Genomic DNA, 14,935 nt, shown 5'->3' with positions numbered 1-14,935 from the left:
TCCATATCAGTTACGTCTAGCATTTTTGGCTCAAAAAGAGTTACATCTAAGATTCACCCCTCAAAAAAAGTTATGTCTAGGATTCACCCCTCAAAAAAGAAGTTACGTATAGGATTTGTATATGCAATCGCACATCGCTGCTACCTCCTCCTCGCGATAGCCACGATCGGACGAACAGGTAATAGAGCCGTCGAAGCTGTGATTCCCGAATTTTCCTTTTCCCTCCGTCGTCTATCATGATTTTTATCTCTCTCTCGCTCATAAGAGAGGAGGACACCAAGGCCATGGGGCAACCCCTCGGAGCACCACCGACCCCTTGACCAAGGTGACCCGCACCGGCAAGCGTTCCTCACAGACCGTCTCTGCCTGGCAACCCAGTCCTCTGTGGGTCTGCTCTGTCCGCCATGGACGCAAACCTCGTCCCCATGCCTTCTCGCAAACTTTCCCAAGCCGCAGCCATGGCGCTGCCGCCCAGTGCCACGACGCCGAGCACAGAGGTCGGCTGCACTTGGACCCCTCCTCCTAGGACATCACCGGGCCACAGCCGCCTCCCCATTTTCTGCCCGAATATATATAATAGAGCACCTGCACCCAGACCCTCTTTATCTAGCCATTCATTTTCCGCATCGCGATACGTAAGTACATTTCTCTTTTTTGTTTCTCTCACACAGAATATATCTTGGAGTTCAAACCTATGCAGCGTGGTAAAGCTTTCTAACTGAATATAGGATAAATCTTTCATATTTTTTTGTCAAACATAAATATACAAAATAAGTTTTGTTTGATTAAAAAATCATATTATTACTATTAATATCGGACAAAAAATTCTGAAAGATTTATCCTAGATTTTAGTTAGAAAGCTTTGCCATGCTGCAATAGTATTTGTTTTTTCCTGAGCAAATATGTTTGTTGCTCTTTATTTAGCTTCACGGGACAATGAGGGGTGGAGGACAACGACCGCGAGCACATTGCCGCAAGCTCACGGAGGGAGGCACACATCTCATCCAGTGGATCAATCCTGCTTTTGAACCGAGCGTAGCCGTTTGTTGACATTTGACAAAAAAGGACGCGCGACGTGCAGTGGCCACATATGGAGACCATATCGAAATATTTTCCGTGGTATCTTTCGCCTCCAAATTTAGATGGGAATCAAAAATTTCTCAGCGAGAAAATCCAATGGTGACGTCACCTGGGGGCTGGGGCCCACCATGACTGGGTTAGATTAGGTTTTTCATCTTCATTTGAACTTTATAACCAGGACCAAATCCAAAATATCTTGAGAGTTTGGTCCAAGCGTGAGAGCAGGACCTCAAATTTTTTGACACAAATTTTGGGCGGGATCCGATGAATATCTACATCCGCAGACCTCGTCTCTAGCAGGAAGTACCATGCCTAGTGGTTAAAATGATATAAATATGAACTTTGTATCACATAAAATAACAATTTACATTAATGACCTACAGACGGTCAAGATTATTGCGGTTGAAATGAAGCCTATAAATCACTGGACTTTAAATATGTCAACATCAGGGGCAACAAGAGAAAAAAAATACGCCATAATATTGGATGTGTAAAATTGTTGACAAATGCTAGTTTAGGACCATATATCCACAGTTCACATCCATAATTTTTGTGGATGCATGCTCGTCGGCCAAGTTGATGACGAGCGTGTAGCTGAGCTTTACATGGTTGTGGCTAGGCAGGCCGTCCGCGACGACGACATAGATGTAAAGGGTTGGCGTTTAGTTAGTGCGCCAAATAGACGATGTATGTATATCATGAGGTGAAGATTTTGTTTTTGTTTTTTGCACCGAGGGCGCGTGGATGTACTCCCTCCATTCCTAAATATAAATCTTTGAAGAGATTTTATTGTAAACCACATACGGATGTACGTAGATACATTTTACAGTGTAGATGTACTTATTTTGCTCCGTATATGTAGTCTATAGTGAAATCTCTAGACTTACTCAGGGACGGAGGGAGTAGTAGGACCAAAACGCGCGCGGCACTCGGGGACGTTTGAGCGTCCGCATTAATCAATGGGTCTTCTCCATGTGCGCGGCGCCTAGACATGGAATCTGCCGTTTTCTTTCTACGCTTGACTTGTGGTCGATCGTCCATCTGATTTGACCCCATCCAGACCAGTTGGCGCCGCAGCCGATCGAAATTGCGCCGGCACACAAGAAATGACTTGCACGCGCGTACGTACCTTGTGAACAAATGCCTTCCTTCCTTGCCTATTACCCTACCTACTGCACGCGCGCCCTAGCTCTCTCTATATATAGACTTGGCCATGATCATCACTGTAACTAACTGCAAGAAGAAGAAGAAGAAGAAGCAGTAACGATGGCGTTCCGACGCCCTTCATGTGTACTACTAGGAGTACTTCTCGCCGTCTCCTTCCTCGCCGCCACGGCAGCCGCCGGTGACCACGGCCTGACGGTCTTCTGGGGCCGGAACAAGGACGAGGGCTCCCTCGGGGAGGCCTGCGACACCGGCATCTACAACACCGTCATCATCTCCTTCTACAGCGTCTTCGGCCACGGCAGGTACTGGGGCGACCTCTCCGGCCACCCGCTCTACGGCATCGGCGCCGACATCAAGCACTGCCGGGGCAAGGGCATCGTCGTCCTCCTCTCCATCGGCGGCGGCGGCACCCAGTACTCCCTGCCCACCTCACAGTCCGCGGCCGACGTCGCCGACAACCTGTGGAACGCGCACCTCGGCGGCGGCCGACCCGGCGTGTTCCGCCCGTTCGGCGACGCGGTGGTCGACGGCATCGACTTCTTCATCGACCAGGGCGCGCCGGACCACTACGACGAGCTGGCCAGGCGTCTCTCGGGATACAACAAGTACTACCGCGGGGCGCCCGGGGTGCGGCTGACGGCGACGCCGCGGTGCGTGTACCCGGACTGGCACGTCCAGAGGGCGCTGGACACGGGGCTGTTCGAGCGGATCCACGTCAGGTTCTACGGCGACGACCGGTGCTCCTACAACCACGTGCACAAAGACGGGGTGATGGCGCAGTGGAGCAAGTGGACGGCGAGGTACCCCCGGAGCAAGCTGTACATCGGGCTGCCGGCGGCGAACGTGCCCGGGAGGAGCGAAAAGGTCGGCCTTGGGTCCATGCAATATGACCTGATGCCCAGCGTGAAGCAGGCGGCAAATTACGGCGGGGTCATGCTCTGGGACAGGTACTACGACCAGCAGACCGGATATGGCCGCGAACTCTACAACGGCGGCATCAACTAATAATCTACACGCATGCATGCATGCATTATAGTGTGTGTGGGGCAATAATAATTTAAACACACGCATCAACTAATAATCTACTCGCATGCATGCATTATAGTGTGTGTGCGCCAATAATAATTTAAACACACCTGATGGGATTAGTGGTATTGTATTGTACGAATAAATCAGAGATCCATATAGGGACCGCTGGATGTTTCAACATTTCGTATCTGATGCACTATAGTACATGTTGCACTAGTGCATAATACCTTAATTTCTTTTCCTCTCGTGTGAGTAACAACAGGCTTTGAGAAAATAGTTATTTGTCCGTGTTTTTAATATGAAAACATCTTTATTTTTAATATGAGATGACTGTAGAAGTGCGTGCTCTAGCGGTCTAGCCAATGTAACCAAAAAACTGATTTGATGGAAGACTAAGCAATACATTTATATGTCAACACTTCCCCTCACGTGTGGCGCCAGCCGGGTCTTGAATTCAAGACCTTTTAACTCTTATACCATGTAGAAGTGCATGCTCTAGCCAATCATTTGATAAAAGAGACTAGACAATATATTTTTACGTCAACAATGACCATTTCAAAAAAAATGCAATCATTCTGTTTAAATATGAACTTCTTATGAACATTTTTATAGAAAAGTGAACATGATTTAAAAGCCAAAAAGAGGCCAACAAAACAAATTAGCCGAAAACCAGCCACCGGTGAAACGCTTACTAGGCCAGCCCATCTAGTGCATCCTATTCTCCTCCTAATTAACTAGGGGCAAATGGTAAGGGCATCTTCAAAGCTGACTCTCAAACTGCGTGTAACCATTCGGATTGCATGTTCTGGACCTGTTTTGTCATCCAAAGCAGGCGTGTATCGGTTTGTCGATCGGTCCGGATGTGAATTTTTCCACAAACCGGAAACATGCTTGGGGGGGGGGGGGCTTTGGGGAGTCCGGACCGTTGTCACGTCCGCTTCTGACTGCCCTGACCCACCCAAAAAACCTCCCGCCTCCGCACGCATTCCCACCTGAAGTGGTCAGCACCGCTCCAAAGCGTCAGTGATGTATTCATCCCCGCTCAGAGCAGACATGCTACTCACGTCACTCCGCGCATTGAACCAGCACGCCGGCTGGGAGCGTCGGTCGCATCGCTTTCCGGTGCACATGACTTCTCCGCATTCAAACGACCACATGTCTTTCCGCCTTCCTACATTAAACATGTGTGGTTGTCGAGGAACCTACTACGACGCCACACATCCGTCCCTCTGTCGGCCACCAATAATTACCCAGCCGCTTGCCCTGCCATCCGGACGCTATTTAAACTCCAGCCCCGGCCATAGCCGCATCCATCCATCTCCGCTCCCTTTCTCCTCCCCACACCACGCCCGCCATGTCCTGCTCGAGCTCCAAAGTCATTTGGGACAGCATGTCATACGAGCTGAAGATGGAGATCGCCGTCGTTGCTTCTGACTGGCAGGCCGAGAGATCGGCGTCGCGGACGTCCCAAAGGAGGACACGGTCGATGAAGAGCCGGCGCCACCCAACTCACCGATCCATCCCGACATTACTATGGTCGAGGCCCATTCTCACTACACTGAAAGGATGAGTAGAGCATTGGAGGTCGCCGGCGCTCAGGCCCCGGGAAGGCAATCGCTCTTTTGTTGCCGTTGAAGACAAACTTAGCAGGCTCATCATTGTCGGCCAATTAGCCGCTTGCAGACTGCGGAGGCGGAGCTTCATTTTTTGGGGTTCATGGACATGGGGAATGGGCGTTGGCGTCAATTTACGCTAAGTTTAGAGTCTAGTCTTGTTCAAATATGTCAAAAATCATCCGATTTTATGTAAAAATTATCCAAGTATAAATAAAAATCGTCCGGGTTGTTTAAATATGCATCAAATTTGTTCAGTTTTATTAAATTTGGACCAAAAAGCAACCAAACATATGCGGCTAGCTTTGGATGGCCGGCTCCCTTATGAGTGTTCACAAACGGATCCGGTGTCCGGTTTGCAGGTCGGCGTTGGAGATGCCCTAAGGGACTTGTTGTATGTATGGTACTGACATATCAGAGCAGAGCACAAGTGATCTTGAAAACCCCTTGACTTTATTACTAGCCTCATCACAGCTGACTGTAATGAGCGTGGAAACAGAGTTCTCGGATTCTCAAATTGTCATGTGTCTCTCTCTCTGTACTTAACAACGATGTTGAGATCCCCTCAACAAAAGATAAAAAAGAATTATGATCACCAAACAAACTGATCGATATCACTCAGTCCACTGGATACAGCGTAGCATACCTTCTACGCCTCTGCATGGGCGACGCTGGTTTCTCTTCGGGTCGCGGCAGTGGTGGATGCGGTGGAGAAGGTTCCGCATTTTTGGGTTGTTCGAAGTAGTGCGGCGACGGTGACCATGGTGCGGTCGACGGTGGAGGATACATGAACGGCGGCGGACAAGGTTCCTCCTTTTTGGGTACCGGAAGCGGGCACGGTGGAGGAAGTCCCCGTTTCTTATCATCTGGAACGCATTGGCTGATCTGAAACAGGCCAACATGTTCTGCCAAAATCCAGACGACGGTCGTGAGCTCGCCCCCTCAGCTGAGCTGCCTGGCATGGGACTCCCGGCTGCATCGGGTGCCCGCGTACAGCAGCTTGTCCACCCACACGTTGAAGACGAGCTCCAGCACCTCCGGCATCTCCGACTCATCGGCCTCTAGCAGCGCCATGGCAATGTTTGCCCCGTCGGAGACGAGACTGGTTTTATCATGATCCTAACCCCACTCGCCATCTACATCCATCTTGTCACGCAGAGTCCTTGCAAGCTTCCCCTCCCTCTCCCTGCCGGTTGTCGTCGAACGGGAACAGTTGCTGCTGACGGCCTGTTTGCGCCAAATGTCCTGCAAAGCATCGAAGGTCACTTCATACAGGCTGCGCCAAATGGTAGGTTTGAAAGAGTTCAGCATTGTTGGGATAAGAAAATACTCCCTCTGTCATGTACTAAAGTTTAGACACTTATCTTGGGATGGAGTGGGTAGCAGACTGGTTCACATATTTAACATCATAAAATACATTGTATTTGGTCTTTCTAGCTCCACAATGATTTGGAGAAAGTAGGGATCTATCACGATATCAAAGCAATCAACTGCTCCTTAGGCATCTCCAACGATGATTGGATGAATTAGTTAAGTATTCAGTAATAACTGAGGTGTTGTAACCAACGCTAATAATTAATGTTTGTTGTTTCCTTAGGGCATCTTCAACGTGGGCACTTATTTCGCCCTTATATGTTCGGACACTTTTAGGCCTCTAATACTATTACTCGTTAATCCGAATACCGTACTAGACGCCCGAAATCCCCGCACTCAGCCCCTAAATCGATGAAACAATAAGGTTGTCTGGATGTCTACATGCCCTCCCACCCACCAGGGTTACTTTCCCCTCCCCATATGCATCTACCGAGCTGGCCGCCGCCCCTACTGCCCACACCGTGCTTCACCCCTCCTCACCACGAGTCCATGGTGGCTGGACATCGAGTGCCAACACTCGTGCATGCGTAGGCCGAGCCATCGTCCTGAAGCGAGCATGTTGCATGCATGCTATGTAGGCCAGGCTCGGATCCGGCCCCGGCCTCATGGCACCTGTGTGTGTGTGGGCTATGTAGGCATCTGTGCATGTTGTGCTTGTTGTCATTGCGTCTTTGTTTCGGATCGAATTGCCATGTATCGCCGGACCAGCGACGCATATGATGTGTTTGATGGAATGCTTGAGCAATTTGGATGGACACATAGGAAACATTTAAGCGATGGTGTTCTCGGTTGACTGTCGATGGACACGTCCGAACATGTCTACGAACATTTATTAAAAAAATACCTTGGGAGATGCTCTTATCGTCGCCCCTACTGCCTTGAGAGAGGCCATGTGAGGAAGAAGGGAGAACCGTTTTTTATAAGAAAAAGAAAGTGGAGGGAGACAGGTGGAAAGAGATGTTTGTTTCTCTTATTACCCACCTGCCGCTGGCGACGCCGCATGCATCGACTTGTTTAGTTTCGCTGCTCGGCCTAAGTAGTCGTCGATCCCCTTGCCCGAGAATCAAGCTTTCCGCCGCGACATGGATTCTGGCAGCTCAGTGCGAGTGGTGGAGTCCTGCCTCGTAACGCCAAGCGACGACACGCCGCGGGAAGGGCTCTGGCTCTCCGCGCTGGACCTCGTGCTGGCCAACAGGGGCCACACCCCGCTCGTCCACTTCTACAGCACCGCCGGCGCCGGCAGTGACGTTGCCGACGACTTCTTTGACGTGGCCAGGCTCAAGGAGTCCATGGCGAGGGCGCTGGTGCCCTTCTACCCTCTCGCCGGCCGCCTCGGCGTGGACTCCGGCGGACGGACCGAGGTCAACTGCAACGGGGAGGGCGCGCTCTTCGTGGTGGCTCGCTCGGACCACACCCTGCAGGACTTCGTCGATCCCACGCCGTCGCCGGAGTTAAGGAGGCTGTTCGGTCCCCGCGTTCATCCGTCGTCCATTGTGTTGGCCGTGCAGGTGACCTTCCTCAGGTGTGGCGGCGTGGTCTTAGGGACAGCGGTGCACCACGCCGTCGTGGATGGCGCCAGCACGTTCCAGTTCCTGCGGACGTGGGCGAGCTACTCCAGGGACGGCGAGAGCGCCGCGGTGGATCCCCCGTGCCACCACCGCGCCCTCCTCCGCGCGCGGTCACCCCCCGTGATCCACCCTGAGACCATCCCCATGTTCTGCAACGAGCTAATCATGCACGAGCAGGAGCCGTCGTCGTCAACAGGGACGACGACGTCGTCGACCGTCGTGAGTCGTGACGAGGATCCTCACCGTCTCCAGGGACCAGCTACGCGCCCTGAAGCGCCTCTGCGGCGGCGCCAGCACGTTCTGCGCCGTGACGGCCCTCGTGTGGCGGTGCGTCTGCGTAGCCCGGCCAGGCCTGCACCCGGACTCCACCACGCGCATCAACTTCCCGGTGGACATCAGGCGCCGCCTGACGCCGCCGCTCCCGGACGGCTACTTCGGCAACGGGGTCGTCAACGTGTTCGCCACGGCCGCGGTGAAGGACGTGGTGTCGCAGACGCTGGCCTCCGTCGCCGGCCGGGTCAAAGCCGCCGCGGGCCGGGTCGACGACGAGCTGCTCAGGTCGGCGGTGGACTACTTCGAGGAGACGGCGAAGCAGGGCGTGCGGCGGCGGGCGGAGGACAGGGGGAACCTGCCGGAGACGGAGCTGCGGATGAACAGCTGGTTCCGCATCCCGGTGCACGACGTGGACTTCGGGTGGGGGCAGCCGCGCGCGATGAGCCGGGCGGAGGCTGTGCGCGCCGGGTGGGTGTACCTGTTCGCCGCCTCCGCCGACGGCAGCGCGCGCGTGCTCATCTCCTTGGAGGCGGCGACTCACCACAAGTTCCAGCACGCCGTCGCTGATGTATGCCAACTTCTTCTAGCCACTGAACGCCCTAAGCTGTGACCATATATCAGAATGCATCCACTTAATGTGTGGATTAATTTCGTAGACCTATGATCTATCGGGCAATTTCAGCTTGCTTTTGTGCGCTTTGGTTGAATCTGTTTTTATATACAAGTCTTTGCTTCTCAGTCGACTGAGATTTGGATGTTATATTCGGGAGATGCTACCTCGAGATCCGTGCAATTTTTCTCTTCAAACTTTTTTCTTTCTCTTCGTCTGGAATTACTTGTCGAAGATGGATAGAAATGGATGTATCTATACATAACTAAAATACATCTAGATACAACCATTTCTTCGACAAGTATTTCCGGACAAAGGGAGTACTTGTTATGTCACTTGACTCAGATCTAGCCACACTCTTTTATATAGGAGCAAACCTGATCATAGGCTGTCTGACCCGGGTTTGTCACTCGGGCCTGGTTTGGGCTTTGTTTTATAGCCCGAAAGGATATATACTTTCTCCGTCTGAAAATACTTGTCATTAAAATGGATAAAAAATGATGTATCTAAAACTAAAATACGTCTAGATACATCTCTTTTTATCCATTTTGATGACAAGTATTTCCGGACGAAGGGAGTACAGACTAGGCCTGGACTACGTTTACAACATTTTGGACCGGGCTTACACATTTTAGAGCGGAGAATAGAGTTTGGACTGGGCTCTTGCACTTGCATTCTGACCGGGCTCAGGCTGAAGAACAAGCATGAGGGCTTTGGGCCGGGCTCTGGCTTGGGTTTACGGCTTGGCCTTTTTTGTGCGTGGCTCGAAAACTTAGAGCATCTCCAACAGACGTCCAAAAAAACGACGAGCTAAAATAGTTTTACAGCATCATTTTTAGTAATTTTAGCGCACCGTGGCTGATTCAGTCCAGCAGACGCACAAAAATATAGCGCGTAGCGGACCGCTCACAACAATCCAGCAGACGCGCTAAAAAATAAAGCGCCACAAATATGTCTACAACAAACAGGTCCCTAAACATTTACAAATAAATCCATCTGATCAAAACAAAAACGCAATTAGGTCCCTAATGGTTGGAGCAAGCTAGCTTGCAAACCATCTTCTGCCGGTCAGGGCGTGCCAGCTAGCTTGCGGTGATGGTTGGAATCGCAAACACGACCTAGCTAGCTAGCTTCTCTTTAATCGTTGGAGCAAGCTAGCTTGCAATCAATTGGAATCGCAAGCTCCGCACGCACTGCTCGCCTCCGGCCACCGCACGCGCTCCTGGCTAGCGAGCTGCAAGGAGGCGGCGAGCAGAAGGGGAACGACGGCTCCCGACCGGCATGCGCTCCCAGCCGGCGAACTCGAGGCGGCGAGCTGCAGCCGGCGAGCAGAAGGGTAGCGGCGGCTCCGCCTCGTGCCGAGACGAGCAGCGGATGAGCACGCAGAGGAGTGGCGGCGGCCGGCGGCCGGCGGCGGCGAGCTGCAGGGAATGGCTGCAGCGGCGAGCTCGAGGTGGGACGAGCAGAGGGAGCGAAGCAGTTGGTCTTCGCGTGTCATTGTTCAGCGCGCTGTACGTCGCGCACCAAATATGCTGCGTGCGATGCAGAAATACCCAGCACACTGGATGGATTTTACAGCGTGCTCGCTTTTGTAGCGTCTATTGAAGTTACTACGCGCGTTAAATGAGCAGTTTTTTTAGCGCTGGCTACTTTTAGCGCCTCTGTCGAACACGCTCTTAGGAAGTGATAGGAAATTTGGGTCCCTGCAAATTCTGGCTCTGTGCGGCAGCACGTACGGGCTGCACGGTATTCGTATTAGTGTGCCTTAAAAAATGTATTCATATTAGTGTTACATTCCAATATTTTATGTGCATCTTTGGTTGACGGGTCACTAACACACTGATGCATTCAGCACGCGGCCGGTGTGAAGAAGACGAAGAGAAGAGTTTGGCAAAGATGGAGAAAGTGACGGTGCATATCCCTTTCGGTCAACTGAAACCAAAAAGGCGTTGAAGATCATGGTGTTGGTATGCTATGACAAATTTATTTTTGCGGATGGCATGTGCTATGACAAATTAACTCGTAAAACTGTCAGGTTCAAAAAAAAAACCCTGGGAAAACTGTCATCAACTTGATCAGTCCCATGCATGCATAACTGAGTTGTATGCTTTGGGAGAGGCGATGACAGCGGCGCGCCTTCGGCTCGTTTCAGTGCTTATAGTCGTTGTTAGGTGGCCCACGAATTTGGATGTAATTTTAATTATTTTTTATGTTTGATGTATTGACATGATTGAAAAATGAACTGATTGAAAATTTCTCGGAAAAAAAATCTATGTGCGAAACTGTAACATGGCCTCTATAATATCACCAGCATGCAATGATTAATGGATAATTATAAGGCAAGTGGCTCGTGGCATGCAAGAAAGTACTACGTGCGCGCGGCGGTCTCGAGGCCGGCCGGACGATACAAGGAAGATCAGTCGTGGACTATCATGCCACGAAGGCCATGTTAACAAGGAAGATCAGTCGTGGTCTCGTGGACTATCATGCCAGGAAAGCCATGTTAACAAGAATTTCGTCGTCAATGGAAAGATCGGCAATGTTTTATTTTTACTTTTGATTCAGTAGCTTTGCAGGCGAATGTTTGTTTGGATAACGCCTAAATGTATATACGTGCATGTATATATGCCCGTCGATCTCAGGTACATTCAGTTAGCTTGAAGGCAGATAGATAGGTGGGCATGTGCAGCTAGGCTACCAACGGCCACGACCAAGGAGAGGGAAGGTATAGGTTCGATTAGCACAACGGGAGGAAGGGATTTAGTTAACGAGAAGATTCCATTCGCACCTTGCTTGATCCGTATCGTATGTATGTACTCCTTCCGTCTAGTGAAAAGAAAATTTTAGGATAAATTACGGAATGAAGTAAAAAAAAATACATTAGAAAAGTGCAAACCACCATCCCTCTCCTCCTTAATTACCCAACCTTCAATGAGCTAAGCACATTTAGAAATTAAGAAGACCATGTGTAGAATGTTTGTTCGATCTGGCTAGCCAACTACTAATTACTAATAAAAATATGTCATCAGATCGGTGAGGTAGAAAGGAAGTCTTGCTAAGTTTTTCCTGAAATTCAAAGTATGCATTTTACTGTTTATATACTACTTGCTTTGGGTCAAGATTGTCGAACAGATCACTAGGATCAGATTGTCGAACAAAATATTAATTCATTTTGAGATAGAGGAAGTACCTTTCTAGGGGTTGTCATAATACATTTGTCGAACATATCCCTGGGATCAGATAAGCATTGATTAACGAGGACTAAACTTCGTCTTGCGGTATTGATCTTCTTCCCACTCTAGTCCATTGGCATTGCACTTACGCTCAGAACCAACATCTTGGTTCCTTTGATGTCTTCCTCGCTTGTGTGCAATTTTCTCAAAATGCTTACTCCGGGCAAGACTTTTGAAGACACCTCTTTCAATAATTTCTTTCAATAAATTGTTTTCTTGCTCAAGTGTAACTTGATTAAGAAAATCATTAGTGGAATCAATAGAATCACTAAAAGCAACAACTTTGAATTTAGCATTGTTATTGTTACTACTACACAAGAGAAGTTGGTTGGCAATGTAAGAGGAACTATTCTTTCCAAGGTCGTCGTTGATAGCTTTCAAGAACTCTTGCTCTAAATTGAGCTTCTCGAAGCAGCTTCTCATGAGACTTCAAAAGCTCCCTATGAAGTCGGGGGGGGGGGGGGGGGGGGGGCATTGCCCCCCTGGCTGTGTAGACTTACTGCCATACAACGTTATCCTACCCGAGAGTGGACGCGCTACTACTTATACCTTATTGATGGATGACTATAAATAGAAGAACCCTGGAACTCTTCTTACCTTGTTATATACTAGCAAAAATGCCGTGTGTTGCAATGGGAGAAGCAAACCTTCCATTTTAGTTCGTGAGTCCGTGCATTGTTATGGAAAAACACTCATGTATGTGGTGGTATCTAGATTCATCTTAACAAAAACTTAATTATCTATTTGTTAAAGTTTCATACATGCATTTGTCTACATAAAGAGATACATAGCTGAATGCCCGTGCATTGCTATGGAGAAAAAAATCAACTCATTACAACTTGTTTATTTCCCAATTAATGCAAGGCACCTTGATCACCCTGAACTCTCTTGTCACCCAAGTAACATAAATCTACACTTTAGTCATGACTCACGAGCAACGCCGGAAAAAAGTCTCTGATGAAAAAAACTATAGACCACATGTACTTTGGGATGCTAGTTTGGGAAGAGGGTATGTATTCCCGCCCTTGACAACCTAAATTTGTTTATAGCCTCCTAGATATTTCCGGAAACATCATACATCAATATCACGGTTAGCAATATCAAATGTGGTATTGTCTGAATCTCAATGCAAAAATTCAAAACATGCATCCTAGCTACCTACTTGTGCTTCTCAGCTTCACATACATTTAAAGTAAACACCTGAGCATTTTTGCCATGCTGAGAAATTAAATGGGGTTACATTAGCAATGCAGTAGACCAGACAAAATCTGAGTTTATACATACACTACAATCCATTCTGATCTATATGTTGGAGTTACCCAAACAAATATTAATAATATCAGTAGGCCTGATCAACATATATAATAGAAACAAACAAACAAACAAAAGTACCATAGCACCACAAATCTTCACATACAATATTACCTAACTAATATCGCAGCTCAAATTCTTATGCCGCTTTTACCATTTATTTCCTTTGTTTCCTCCTTCCCATCAGGCCAAAGGCCCATTTGGCCGACACAAAAGCCCACCTGGCTATTATGACGCACGAAGAAACGGACCGGATCCTCAAAAAAGAAAAAAAACAGGTGCTGCTAGTCCATATCAGTTACGTCTAGCATTTTTGGCTCAAAAAAAGTTACGTCTAAGATTCACCCCTCAAAAAAAAAGTTACGTCTAGGATTCACCCCTCAAAAAAGAAATTACGTATAGGATTTGTATATGCAATCGCACATCGCTGCTACCTCCTCCTCGCGATAGCCACGATCGGACGAACAGGTAATAGAGCCGTCGAAGCTGTGATTCCCGAATTTTTCTTTTCCCTCCGTCGTCTATCACGATTTTAATCTCTTTCTCGCTCATAAGAGAGGAGGACACCAAGGCCATGGAGCAACCCCTCGGAGCACCACCGACCCCTTGACCAAGGTGACCCACACCGACAGGCGTTCCTCACAGACCGTCTCTGCCTGGCGACCCAGTCCTCTGTGGGTCTGCTCTGTCTGCCATGGACGCAAACCTCGTCCCCATGCCTTCTCCCAAACTTTCCCAAGCCGCAGCCATGGCGCTGCCGCCCAGTGCCACGACGCCAAGCACAGAGGTCGGCTGCACTTGGACCCCTCCTCCTAGGACATCACCGGGCCACAGCTGCCTCCCCATTTTCTGCCTGAAAATATATAATAGAGCACCTGCACCCAGACCCTCTTTATCTAGCCATTCATTTTCCGCATCGCGATTCGTAAGTACATTTCTCTTTTTTTGTTTATCTCACACAGAATATATCTTGGAGTTCAAACCTATGCAGCGTGGTAAAGCTTTCTAACTAGAATATAGGATAAATCTTTCAGAATTTTTTGTCCGACATAAATACTACTAATATTATTTTTTAATCAAACAAAAATTATGTTGTATATTTATGTTTGACAAAAAAATCTGAAAGATTTATCCTAGATTCTAGTTAGAAAGCTTTGCCATGCTGCAAAGGTTTGAACTTCAATATATGTTTTATATGAGAGAAACAAAAAAATAAAAGTTTTCATATAGAAAGTTAGTTGTGTCGCACGGATTTTAAAGAAATATTGAAGAGTTAGGATAGCAGGGCCAGGGTGCAGGTGCTCTAAAAACCCACGCCCGTTTTCTGCCCTCCCTTCGGCTTTCTGCAGCGAACCGAGGCTCCATTCTCGCCTGAATTCCTTCCTGCTCCTTCCCATGGACGCGGTCAGTGACTTCTCCACGGAGAACCACCACTCCCACAAGCACCAAGCACCCCCCTGACCAGCAACAACCCTCCCTTCTCTGATTCCTTCCTCCCATGGCGCTCTCTCAAGCCCTCTCTCCACGGAGTCAGCCAACATTATGTCTCACATCTCCCGTCCGCTTGACCTCTCTTTCGCTCCCAGGGAGATTAGATTCATATCCGACCTCATCCGATCAGTTCGAGAAACAACTTCTTGATTCCCCAGACAATTTACAAAGGTATATAAATTTGTG

General features: G+C 48.9%; 1 protein-coding gene and 1 pseudogene across 1 annotated transcript; both read left to right on the top strand.

The window, feature by feature from the left end:
- The first annotated feature begins 2,346 nt into the window (after positions 1-2,346).
- On the top strand, positions 2,347-3,396 carry LOC123184354 (xylanase inhibitor protein 1-like). Its single transcript, XM_044596498.1, has one exon. The coding sequence runs from the start codon at positions 2,347-2,349 to the stop codon at positions 3,250-3,252; it is 906 nt and encodes a 301-aa protein (XP_044452433.1). The 3' UTR covers positions 3,253-3,396.
- A 3,904-nt stretch (positions 3,397-7,300) lies between these two features.
- Positions 7,301-8,714, top strand: LOC123191358 (putrescine hydroxycinnamoyltransferase 1-like; annotated as a pseudogene).
- The last annotated feature ends 6,221 nt before the right edge of the window (positions 8,715-14,935 follow it).

This window comes from Triticum aestivum, chromosome 2A (assembly GCF_018294505.1).
Source record: "Triticum aestivum cultivar Chinese Spring chromosome 2A, IWGSC CS RefSeq v2.1, whole genome shotgun sequence".
Taxonomy (NCBI): Eukaryota; Viridiplantae; Streptophyta; class Magnoliopsida; order Poales; family Poaceae; genus Triticum; species Triticum aestivum.
Note: the sequence above shows the minus strand (reverse complement) of the source record. Positions and strands in the feature narration are given on the sequence as shown.

Excerpts from the sequence above, each read along its gene's own strand:
- LOC123184354 (XM_044596498.1), top strand. The coding sequence starts at position 2,347 with ATGGCGTTCCGACGCCCTTCATGTGTACTACTAGGAGTACTTCTCGCC.